At 33.1% G+C, this 13,806-nt stretch overlaps 1 protein-coding gene across 1 annotated transcript; it reads left to right on the top strand.

The window, feature by feature from the left end:
• Positions 1–8,462: 8,462 nt before the first annotated feature.
• Positions 8,463–11,103, top strand: LOC111793822 (bidirectional sugar transporter SWEET5-like). The gene is made up of 7 exons (XM_023675873.1): positions 8,463–8,592; positions 8,743–8,779; positions 9,083–9,299; positions 9,561–9,722; positions 9,820–9,939; positions 10,510–10,659; positions 10,942–11,103. Exons 1-6 carry the CDS (start codon positions 8,550–8,552, stop codon positions 10,636–10,638), a joined length of 708 nt encoding a protein of 235 aa, XP_023531641.1. The 5' UTR covers positions 8,463–8,549; the 3' UTR covers positions 10,639–10,659; positions 10,942–11,103.
• Positions 11,104–13,806: the final 2,703 nt, after the last annotated feature.

Raw genomic sequence — 13,806 nt, 5'->3', positions numbered from 1 at the left:
TTTTGAAGGATTCTTTCTCCCGTCTCAATCATTCAAAAAGAGAAAGAAGATAAATAAAGGCGCATACGCGCGTCCCACTACTTCTTCATTCAGAGGGGTGGGAGACGGGACTCATTACTTCCCACTGGGCGAGAGGTGCACCTACCCACTCATCAATCACGGTGTTCAGCTGACTTGCACTGATAGACCCCTATTGTATTGGAATTAGGCGCCCATCTGTTTACTGTTGTCAACTAATCTCTTGAATGTGAAATTCGACTCTCAATGTTAGAACATTTCTGTGAATGCTATTCTGATTTAAGTGGTCCTATTCTGTGTCCCGTGCTAGGAAGCATTGCTCCTCTTTTCATTCCAAATGAAAGAATACGCCCGATACGATTGATTGGTCTATGTGCCTCTCTTATTACTTTTTTGTATCCCCCTGTTCCTCGGATACAATTCGATCCTTCTACGGCCAAATCTCAATTTGTGGAAAGCCTTCGATGGCTTCCTTATGAAAACATCAATTTTTCTTTGGGTATAGACGGTATCTCTTTATTCTTCGTGATATTGACCACATTTCTGATCCCTATTTGCATTTTAGTGGGTTGGTCTGGTATGAGAAGTTATGGGAAAGAGTATATTACAGCATCTCTAATTCGTGAATTTCTAATGATCGCCGTGTTCTGCATGCTGGATCCTCTACTATTCTATGTTCTTCCCGAAAGCGTGCTAATCCCTATGTTGTGCGGAGCTGAGCATCTGATATTCGCTGGGATCAAGCTTTTCCTCTGCGGGGGCCTTGTGCAGTAAACCCCCTACGGGCGGTCGTCCGTCGTCGTAAAGTAGTCCCCGCGAAGCTTTCGGGAGGAGGGGTAGTCTTGTGTGTAAGCATAGCATTTCTGGTCGAACCTGCCCAACCCAACTAAGAAGAACCGAACCTGACAGACACATCTTTTTCCTTTTGGGAGGGTACTCCGAGTAGTGGGTACCTCGTCAGACCTCGACTCGCCTACTCGGGTCTTGTATGAATATGCAGGAAGGGGTGCTCCTAGGTGTGTGTAGGGGTTGTGTTTGTTCGCGAGAATGGATTCCTCGTCAAGTCAGTTTGGGGGGTGTGGACACACTTGCGCGAATTCGGGTAACGGCTACAAGGGAGAAAGAGAAAGGAAACTGTACCCGACCAGGGATGGACGTAAACTCATAAGCTACAGAGGGTAGGGATAATCGTCCAGGTCTCTTATTGTGAAAGAAAAAAGCCGCCCCGCCACAGCAGGTTGGTTCCTCTGTCGTCGCCGGGGAGCTCTTGGTGAGGAGACCTTAGGAGAAGTTGCTAAAACAAACGGGAGGGGAGGATCGACCCGTTCAGTATAATTCCGAAGAAAGACTGTTGGCAGCTGCTGGTGGAGACATTTCTTTGGCCCCCTTCACAAAAAGGAAATGCGGGCTGGGTGAAGCTCGGCAGAGAGTTCGAGAGTAGGGTCCTGCCCTTAAGATGAAGATCTGATTCGAGTTCCAAACCTCCCCCGTACAAGTGCTGCGTACAAGTTCCGGCCAGGATAATTGGGAAAGATCAAACCAATTTGAACCGCTCACATCACAGTAGTAGTAGCGTAAAGGCCGTCAGTCGGGGGTCGGCCATAACATAAGGACCTTTATAGTTATTCGAGAAGGCTAAATGATTGATAAAACGACCGTTCTATTAAATTGATGACATCTCGATCTTGGTTATTTGTCACCTAAAGCTACAACCGGTAATAAAAACCATAGTATATATTCCTAAATTTATGTTTTTTAAATTAAATTATGGTATTTAGTTTAATACTTATATAATGTGACAAATTTATATGAACCCCGGTTCGAGTGTGAGATCCCACATCGGTTAGAGAGTGGAATGAAACATTACTTATAACAGTGTGGAACCTCTCCTTAATAGACACGTTTAAAAATGTGAGGCTGATGATGATACGTAACGGGTCAAAGTGGACAATATCTACTAGCAGTGGGTTTGGGATGTTACAACGAGTCTCACTCCACTTCTTATCCTATATATAATATACCACAAAATTTAAAATTGTTGTACCAGGCTCGTGACAACCTTGAGCATCTAAAGTTTGAACCTTGCCCTCGTATTCCAAAAAGTTAATAAAAACAATTAAGACCACTCGTTCCCTTTTTCAACTTTTTAAAACACCGAGAACCCTAAAAACGATTAATTCAAGGGAAAGTTTTGAAACAGATTACCTTGATGATCAAGATCAAGAGTAAAAAAAAACTTATTTCTAAACTCGTTATTTGAATCACTCCACGAGATAGCCTGATCAAGACTACTATTTGATCGTTTTTTGTTTTTAAACTCATTTTTCTCGAAAAATAAATAAATTTTTAAAAAATTAAATAGGTATCGAGTCGAGATTTTAAGAATTAATTTTCATGGTCTAAATCTAGAATAATATTTATAAAAAGGGAATTTTGTGTCCCATTTGGAAGTAAGAATCTACTTTAATTTCATCACATGGACTTAAACATATTCATGTGACCCACATGGTTAAGGTCTTAAATCTTCTTATCCCAATTTTGTTGCTCGGGTTTGAGCCTTCGATCCTAAGGAGTGTAGAAAAGTTTTGATGTAACGATCCAAACTCATCGCTAGGAGATATTGTACGCTTTTACCTGTTACGTATCGATGTAAAACACGTTTGTTAGGGAGAGGTTTTCACATCAAGAATGTGATGTCACAATCCATCTCTCTTGGGTATCGAGCATCCTCAATGTCATACCACCTGGTGCCTGGCTCTGATACCATTTATAACAACCCAAGTCCGCCGCTAGTAGATATTGTCCGCTTTGACCGTATTGTCATCAGCCTCACGGTTTTAAAACATGTCTGTTAGGGAGAGGTTTCCACACTCTAATAAGGAATGTTTCGTTCGCCTCTCCAACTGATGTGGAATCTCACAATCCACCTCTCTTAGAGACCCAGCGTCCTCGCTAGCACACCGTTCAGTGTCTGGCTCTAATACCATTTATAATGGCCTAAGCCTACCGCTAGAAAATATTGTCTGCTTTAGTCCGTTAGACTCACGGTAGCCTTATAAGTATCGCCGTTAGCCTCACAGTTTTAAAACACGTCTGTTAGGGTTTAGGGTTTAGGGAATCTCACAATCCACCTCTCTTGGATACCCAGCGTCCTCGCTGGCACACCGCTCAGTGTCTGGCTCTGATACCATTTGTAATGACCCAAGCCCACCGCTAGAAAATATTGTCTGCTTTCCGTTAGTCTCACGGTTTTAAAATATGTCTATTAGGGAGAAGTTTTCACACTCTTATAAAGAATGTTTCGTTCCCCTCTCCAACCCATGTGGGATCTCACATTTAATCATTGAACTATGCTCGTGTTTGAGATCAAATAATATAAAAATATATATTTTTCTCCCAAGTCATCAGGTGGGTTGGTGATAAAATATTTAATAAATTAATATTAAAAATATATTTATGAATTAATAATAATATTAGGTGGCAGTTCATGCATCATATTTGATAATTTTTTTTATTTAAAAAAAAAATAGGGTTTTATTGCTACAAGGCACCAACTAAGTTTGGGAGTGGAAATCTGACTTTTGTGAATTAATTTTAAATTATTTTGCCCATATTTAATACTTCTTTAATTTTGTCACATTATTTAATTTCTCCTTCTTTTTATTATTATTATTATTATTTAAAAGATAGAAAAAATTCGTGTTCGTGATACATCGGTCGATAAATTAAAACAATGGCATCGGTTGAATGATACGTTAAAATAAAAATTTTAAAAAGTTCCGAGATTGACAAATGAAAGAAGAGGATTAGGAAGTTCAAAGATCGAGAGAAAACGTTGAGTTATAAGTAGAACTAGACGAAAGAACGGAAATACAAAATATGATTTATGAGGTGCAGATAAATGGTTTCCGTCCATATTTATTAAAAAAAAAAAAATTAAGGGTTTTAATACTGCTTTTGAAAGTTGAAATCTGGTATGAACAGTATTATCCGTCAATATGAGTATTTTTGTAACGCCCCTAATTTTCCGGTCTAAATCAAAGATGTTTGCACGACTTTAATAACACTTCGACACGTTTTCGCTCGTGATCGCTTAGAGCCCCTCTTCCATCAATAGATACTCCCAACGCATTGACCACACGCCCGAGTATAGCCTTTTCCGACAAGTGAATGCTTTACCAAACTCGTGTACAACTCCTTGAATGTGTATTGATTTTCGCTTAAACCATGCTTGGTTTCCTAAACTCTTTCTCCAACTCCTAATCGGAAGTATCCCATGTGTCCTCCTTCCGGGAGAACAAATAGGCGTGAGGAGGGAGGGGGGGCTACGAGCCTACATAACAATTCATTCTTGTGTGTAGCGTGTGGGGCCATGTCACCCGAGCGATCATAGTACGGACGCTCATCAAATCGATTGATCCATATGAATCTCGAGAGTGGATGGTTGACTGTCACCCCCTTGTCCTGGAGGCTCTCCGGCCAGGGAGGGGCTTGCTATCGTAACCATGCCGAAATTTAAATAAAATATTTCAACTAATTAAACCCTATTTATTTAAATAGAAAAAATATAAATCCTAAATAATAATAATAATAATAAATGAATATATTAAATTTGACTATAATTATAATTGCAAAATAAATAAATAAAATTATACTTAATTTAACACAAAAGAATGATTATAAATACTATATATATATATTACGTCAAAATGGGCCAAATGTGTATGGGCCTTGAGATGGGCCCTAACCAGGTTTGTGGCCACAAATTAAAGTTGGGCCTAGAAATTGGGCTTTGAGCTACATCCACTATTTTGTTTTTTTTTTAATATTTATTGGAGTTATTTAATATAATGATTAATGTAATTGTAATTATCCATCCTTAACCTAGTTTTAGACTATTAAATAGCTTAATTAGTATTATATGCCACTAATCAAAAACGAAAATATGAGAACGAGACGTGAATAATAGAACTGTACTGAAAGTTTGCTTTAATATTTTCCGAACTTATATTATATTCAACTAATAGAATGAAGATTCAAACCCAGATGTCAAAAACGAAAAAATGAGAACGAGACGTGTCCTGAACTGATATTATATTCAAATAATAGAATGAAGATTCAAACCCCCGTGTCGAAAAACGAAAAAAAAAATGAGAACGAGACATGAATGATGAAACTGAATCGAAAGTTTGCTTTAATTTTTCCCCGAACTGATATTATATTCAACTAATAGAATGAAGATTCATACCCACGTGTCGAAAAACGAAAAAAATGAGAACGAGATGTGAATGACGGAACTGAATCGAAAGTTTGCTTTAATTTTTTCTCGAACTGATATTATATTCAACTAATAGAATGAATATTTAAACCCACGTATCAAAAATGAAAAAAATGAGAACGAGACGTGAATAACAGAATTGAACTGAAAGTTTGTTTTAATTTTTTCTCGAGCAGATTTTATATTCAACGAATAGAATGAAGATTTAAACCTATGTATCAAAAACGAAAAATCAGAGCAAGACGTGAATGACAGAACTGAACTGAAAGTTTGTTTTAATTTGTTTCCAAACTGGAATTAAATCGTACGTATTAAAAAAGAAATGTTGTTTCAAAATTACTTACGCATCCCCTCTCACCCTTATGGCATGTTTTTCTTTTCCATTTTTTCTTATACAAATTCTAAATCTGCCATCTTCGTTTACGTGTGGGGTTAGGTTAAGTTAAGAGGCTTGCTGCCTATCAAACTACGGTTTAGTTAACTTTAGACATTTTTTATGAAACCCGAGTCCAAATTGTGATAATTGGTTTGACAATATTTTTAACTATTCACTTTTACGATAATAATCAATGTCTTCTCGACTTTGACTTATCGTATACACAAAATTGAACGAAGCTCATCGTTCATAAATTTTAATTTTTAGTTCATTGTGTTTAGCATAAAACGATTAAAGCGGCTCTCAAAAGATAATGTTTTAGCTTCGACAATGATTATAGTCGGGATAAGCAAGCACGAACTTCCGTTTTGAGATAATATTTGTCATATTATATATTTAAATATATGATAAGATATAATATTGTATTTAAATAATTTATAAATATTATAAATATATATTTTTATTTAATATTTTTTATATACATAAATTATTTTAATATTTAAAGTATCAAATACAATCAATATAATTTTCTTTTCATATTTAATATATTACGGGTTAATCATTCAAATTAAATATAATTTTTTATTTTTATTTTTATATATTAAATATTATTTTCAATTTTTTAAATTAAATTTATTTTTAAAAAATATAATATATTCAATATTTATTTGATTTTTTTTTTTTTACTTATTAATCTAGTGTTAATAAGTTAAATATACACATTAATTAATTAAACTCATTAATTAATCAAATTTTTGTAGAGATCTATTTAACTTATAGTGTTCGGCCCTACAAAGATTCATCCGAAACAGGAATCTTGATTTAAATGAGGAATATGAATGGGAAACGAGTCGGGAGGAATTTCTTCCCATTAGCTAAATGAGAACATAGGTTATAAATCTCATCTCGTCGCCGCCCCCAATCCCCTCCAAATTGCTTGCCTCGCCCCGCTAACTTCTTTTATATATATATATATATATATATATTTATTTATTTATTTATATCAAAACTAAGAGATGAGATGAGACGAGACGAGACGAGACGAGGAAGGCTTCCATATCCTCGCCATGTGAACGTCCCTAGTCACTTTGGGATCGACACATAGTTTAGGGTTAATTATGGAGCATTCCATTTGTTTATGGAATATTTGATGAATTCCCTATTTAATTAATTTCCAAGAAAAAAAACATTAATAAATAGGGGCAAATCTGGAAAATAAATTGAATTCTGTTTCACATATCTACGTGGCATTTAATTTAGTTCACAAATCAGTTTCTTATTTTACTGACATGACAATTTTAGCCTTGCATTATTAAAATATATGACTAAATTTTCTATTAATCTCTTTTTATTTTTTTATTATTTCGATTATTATATTTATTTATTTATTTTTGTCTATTTTTAAGAATTTAACTTTAGTTTTTCTTTATTTTTTGAGTGAAACTTTGAAATTGTTTATATTTGTATTTTTATTTAGGTTTTTTAAAATACAATTTCTAAATATTAAAAAACTAAAATTATGAGTGAAATTCTTTTAAAAAATAATTCTTTTTTTAAAAAATATATTTCTACCAGAATATATATATATATATATATATATATATATAAAAATATATATATATATATATATATATATATATATATATATATATATATATATATATATATATATATATATATTTTTTTAATTTTTCATCTGTGTTTTTTAATTCGACTTTGATTATTTATTTATTTATTTATGAAACTTTAAACTTATTTATATTAATTGCTTTTGATATGATTTTTAAAATTTAAAAATTAGGATTTAAAAATATATTTTTATAATTAAATTAGAGAAAAAAGGTTAGCAAATAATCTAAAATAATAAAAAAAAATAGGTTTATTATTTTATTTTATAATTATATCTCATCTTATTTAATATAAGATTTTAATATTTAAATTTCAATTATTAGTAGACTTTTGATATTTTAAAAGGATAATATAATTTGTAAATTATCATAAATTATTAAAATGGAAAATGGAAAATAAAAATAGGAAACAACAAATATTATCCAATAAATATTACTAATTAGATTGTCATATCTTTATATCTAATTAAAAATATACTATTTTTAATATATCTAAATAAAAATTTTAAATAATATATTATAACAAAAAAAAAAAACAAGGATTTATTTATAATATTCTATTAATTTCAAACCAACTAAAAAATTTCTTCAAATTTGAAAATAATATTTAATTTGATTTGAAAATTTGATAAACTAAATCAACAAATTTCATAAACTTAAATTTTATTTGGTAAAAAAAAAAATAAAAAATTTATTATTTTATTTGATTTGTTTTAAAAAAATATCCATATTTCTTTCAAAATTACAATATTACCCTTGACATTTTTTAATTCCTATTTCATTAGGAAATTTTAATAGACAGAAAATCAACCGAACAAACTATATTTTATGGCGAAAGTTTACAATAAAAAAAAATAAAAAAAGGCTTTAGTTTTTTATTAATGTTAAAATAATATTATTTAAGAAAAAAAAAAGATAATGGCAAAATTGTAAATAAAGAAGAATGAGAGGCGTAATTACGTAAAGATAGAATCTCAACAAAATCCATGCACGAAAATTCAATGAAAAAAGAGAGAGAAAATCGAAACCAAAAAATAATTAAAAAAAAAAAATCGAAATTAAATCATTCGAAAATCCGTCAGAGGCACTGCCGCGACTGTGCTTAAATATCTCTAACTGTCACAGAACTCAAAACATCTCTCCCTCTTTCTCTCTTAAACTCTCTGCAGAACCTCTCTCTCTCTCTCTCTCTCTCTCTCTCTCTTGAACTCTCTGCAATTTCTCTTCGCTTCTTCAAGCCTCTCCCAAAATGCTTTCCGCTACTCAAGCTCGTAACATAGTCGGCATCGTCGGTAAGTTAGAAACCTCGATTCTCTATTTTACTTCAATTTCTGGCGGATTCTCTGAATCGATCGAGATTTTTCGAAGATGATTGATTCTGTTAGTTTATTGTTCTGGAACTGTGTATGATAAGTGTTCTTCATGCTGCTTTGATTTTGCAGGAAATGTCATTTCGTTTGGTCTTTTTCTCTCGCCGGTGTAAGTTCTTCGCCGAATTTAGTTGTTACTACGTTCTTGAACATTACGGATTTTACTTATTCTTTTGGTTTGATCGATTTCGTTTATGTATAAATAAGAAAAAGTGTTTTAAGTGAATTTAGTTTTTTAGGCTTTATCTAAGAATCTGGATTCTCAAGTGAGAAACGTTTGATTTGCAATTAAAATTTTAAGCAAATTTCGTTCGTATTGATTTTTTGTTGTTATTATTGTTATTTATGATTGCTGCTGGTGATGTTAGTTTGATCTCTGCTTTAATGTATGTGTATCAAAAAAAATCTGCAGACCGACGTTTTTCAAAATTTACAAAAGCAAATCAGTTGAGGAGTTCAAGCCAGATCCGTACCTTGCAACGGTGTTGAACTGTATGTGCTGGGTATTCTACGGAATGCCTTTCGTTCATCCTGACAGCACTCTGATCATCACTATTAATGGCGTTGGCCTATTCATAGAGCTATTTTATTTGGCTATATTCTGCCTGTATGCTGATTCCAAAGGACGGGTTCGTAATTACTCTTTCTAACTTCTTCCTAATGTAGATTATTGATTTTAGTAACATAAATCCTAGATCATCGATTAATCCAAAAGTTTAAGCTAGATGAATTAAATGTATTAATTTAATTAGCACATAATCAAGGATTCAAAATATTTTAGATCGAATTTTTTATTCGAAATTGTTTATCTTAGATTAATGATTAATTTAGAAGATTATGCAAAATAGTTAATATAACGCACTTTTTTTTTCTTTTTGATTTTATTTCAGAAAAAAGTCAGTATTTGCCTTGTGATTGAGGTAATTTTCGTGGCTGCGGTTGCTGTAGTAACTATTGTATTCCTTCATGGAACCAAGCAAAGATCACTGTTGGTTGGAATAATATGTGACGTATTCAACATCATAATGTATGCTTCTCCTCTAACGATCATGGTAAGTTAATTTCATGATATTTCAATCATGTCGATTAAAAGCAAATAATCTTCTTTATATAAGAATATTTTCTTAAAAAATCTTTTTTATTCAACAGACAAAAGTGATCAAGACGAAGAGCGTCAAGTACATGCCATTTACTCTCTCGTTGGCCAACTTTCTCAATGGTTGTATCTGGACGGCCTATTCTCTAATCAAGTTTGACATCTATGTCCTCGTAAGTAGCATGCATTTCTACTATTTTCATGCAATTAATAACTCTATTTGTCAATAACGTTCATAAACTCGAGACGTTCTGCCATTGATCAACTCAACTACATCCGTTATTTTTTTGTTATAATTCCACTATTGGAAGCAAAACGTCATCCGCATCTGTTTCTTCCATTTATTATGATGTTTTTTTAGAGCCTATTTGGAAATCTCCATGTCTATAAATGAAGTATTGAATTTATTTCATTAAATATATATTTATCATAACTGTTGGATGAAAGTCTCACATAGACTAATCTAGGAAATGATCATGGGTTTATAATCAAACAATACTATCTCGATTGGAATGAAGCATTTTAGGGGAAGTCCAAAGCAAAACCATGTGAGCTTACGCTCAAAGTGGACAATATGGTACCATTGTGGAGAGTCGTGTTCATCTAACAATTACCATAGTCCAAAGCAAAACCATGAGAGCTTATGTCAAAAGTGGACAATATCATACTATTGTGGAGAGTCGTGTTCATCTAACAATTACCATAACTTCGTATTATTTGAATTATTTGGATGAAATTTGCAGGTAAGCAATGGTCTTGGAGCAATTTCGGGTTTCCTTCAGCTCCTTCTCTATACATATTACTCTGTATGCCGTCCAAAGGCGGACGAGAATGCTGTGAAAGCCAATGAAGTTCAGCTCTCCACCGCATAAACTGCAAGTCCATCGAGCTAAGTGAGTATACAAAATTTTCACTTCTTTTGCTAAACACAATAGTTAAGGTGAATTTGTATTGAAACACTGAAAAGTAACTATCAAAGTTCTTTTTCATAAATATTTCACTAAAATCACTATTTTAAAAAGTTATTTAAAACCCGATAATTAAAGTAATACAATAACTACTTATTGAATTTAGGTCCCTAAATAATGGTATAAAGAGTACCAAGAACGAGAAGTTACTCTTCTGTCTTACTTAATTTGATCATTCTTTGATCGTTTCATTCTTGTCTTTTGTAGGTCATTTACAGCGTGGTTGCTATCGTAGGGAGGAATGAAGTTGTGCATAGCTAGAACAGTATCGGGATCGTAGTTTTGACTTTTTCGTAATCTTTTAATTCATATAGGAGAGATTTAGAGATTTATTTTGTTTTGTTTTTTTTTTTTTTTTTGGGAGAGAATTATAGATTTGGTAGCTTTGATGTTAAAGTTTTTGATTTATGAATTTCTTTCCATTCATTATCCTCTTTACACATCTCCATCTTGAATTTTCAGGGTAGAAATATATCAAAATAAATAAATAAATAAATAAAATAAAAAATATATCAAAAAAATAAAATAAAAATAATTAGAGTAAATTAAAAAGGGAAATTAGATTGTTCTGTTTTTATCTTATTTTAAATATTTGTAGATTTTGTAGGCTTTGATTTTTCTTTTAATTCATATAATATTATTAATAAGATTAAATTATTAACTTTGATATTAAATTTTCACTATTAATTATTTATTTTTTCAATTTAATATTGGTATATATTTCTAGAAATATTATCTACTTATATATATATATAGATATAGATATATTTAGTATTTCTAATAATTATATATTCTACCTAATAAAAAATATGAAATTATTTCAAGTTTAAACTATAACATTTTATTGTTACAAATTTTATTTTAAAATCATATCAAATTTTTTATTCTTAGAACTAAAAATAACATAATAATTAATACTGGGTTAATAAATATATTACTATATTATAACTAATGGTTATCTAAATTAATTATCTGGATTAACAAAATTAGGCACATAAAATGAAAATTAAATTATATTAATATTTATATGGAAATTAATTAATAGGTTGAAATTTGGGAATGGCTATTTATGTTTATGATTGAAATGGTATAAAATCAACCACTCATGTTAAGAATTAGATAAATATTTGTTAAAAAAGGCCTAAGAATAGAATTACATGTTATTTTCACCAATCATGCCAATATTTTTTATTTTCAACTTTTTTTTATTTTATTGAAAAATTATAATTTGAAAAAAAGAAAATTTGAATTTTTTTTTTTTTTCGGGTCGAACGCGATCAACTCGAAAATAGAGTTACAACCCAACTCAACCTTATGTTACTTTTATATTATTATAATGACTAAAAATTCTTGATGTTTATAACTAATATTAGTTCAGTGTGATATATGAATTTTTGATATTTGAGCTATATGAAATTTTAATTATTAATGTATCATATATGACGGATGAGTATAATTTTTTTTAATTAATTAAAAAATGACTCAACTCAACCCGAAACACATAGAGTTGGGTTGGGTTGAATTGAGTTGTGAACTCTATTCGTGACATTCGAGTCATCAATTCAATCCATTTGAAATTTCAAATTAGTTCAAAAAATTTACAACCCAACTCGTGCATCCCTAAGAGAAAGGTTCTCCATCTCGGCCTCGCCTCGGGGACATCTATAATTAAACAAAAAATTTGTGAAGTTATTAGAAATTTTTTTAAATAGACATTAAAAAGATTATTAGGTCATCAATCTAACCAACGAAACTTTGAGGTTAGTCCAAAAGATTTCTTCAACCTAACTCAATTCAACTCAACCTGAAAATAGAGGATTGTGCTGGATTGGATTGAGTTGTGAATTTTATTCGACTGGCTCAATTATCAACTCAACCAATCCGAACTTTTAGGTTAGCCCAAAAGATTTCTTCAACTCAACTCTGTGATATCCCATATTGGTTAGGGAGGAGAACAAAACACTCTTTGTAAGGGTGTGGAAACCTTCCCTTAGCAGACGTGTTTTAAAGCCTTGAGGGGAAGCTCGAAAGACAATATCTACTAGCGGTGGATCTGGGTCGTTACAAATGGTATCACAGCTACTAGCGGTGGATCTGGGTCGTTACAAATGGTATCACAGCTACTAGCGGTGGATCTGGGTCGTTACAAATGGTATTAGACACTGGACGATGTGACAACCTTCTCACTATTCCCCAAAGCAGGGTAGACATGAGGCGATGTACCGGTAAGGACGCTGGTTCCAAAGGGAGTGGATTTAGTGGCGGTCGTACATCGATTGGAGAAAGAAAAGAGTGCCAGTGGGGATTTGGTGGCGGTTCCACATCGATTGGAGGAAGGAATAAGTGCAAGCTAGGATGCTGGGCCTCGAAGGGGGTCCCACAAGTGGGATTTGGTGGCGGTTCCACATCGATTGGAGGAAGGAATAAGTGCAAGCTAGGATGCTGGGCCTCGAAGGGGGTCCCACAAGTGGGATTTGGTGGCGGTTCCACATCGATTGGAGGAAGGAATAAGTGCAAGCTAGGATGCTGGGCCTCGAAGGGGGTCCCACAAGTGGGATTTGGTGGCGGTTCCACATCGATTGGAGGAAGGAATAAGTGCAAGCTAGGATGCTGGGCCTCGAAGGGGGTCCCACAAGTGGGATTTGGTGGCGGTTCCACATTGATTGGAGGAAGGAATAAGTGCAAGCTAGGATGCTGGGCCTCGAAGGGGGTCCCACAAGTGGGATTTGGTGGCGGTTCCACATCGATTGGAGGAAGGAATAAGTGCAAGCTAGGATGCTGGGCCTCGAAGGGGGTCCCACAAGTGGGATTTGGTGGCGGTTCCACATCGATTGGAGGAAGGAATAAGTGCAAGCTAGGATGCTGGGCCTCGAAGGGGGTCCCACAAGTGCCAACAAGGACGCTGCGCCTCGAAGAAGATCCCATCTCGATTGGAGGAAGGAACAAGTGCAAGCGAGGACGCTGGGCCTCAACCGCGTGGATAACACACTATTTGTTTTAAAATTGTGTAATTGTGCCCAATCTTATCCACATGGAGAGTGAAGAGAAGACCCCACTTCGAACCAAATTTCT

Source organism: Cucurbita pepo, chromosome LG04, assembly GCF_002806865.2.
Source record: "Cucurbita pepo subsp. pepo cultivar mu-cu-16 chromosome LG04, ASM280686v2, whole genome shotgun sequence".
NCBI lineage: Eukaryota > Viridiplantae > Streptophyta > Magnoliopsida > Cucurbitales > Cucurbitaceae > Cucurbita > Cucurbita pepo.
The sequence above is the reverse complement of the archived record's forward strand: the minus strand, read 5'-3'. Positions and strand labels throughout refer to the sequence as shown.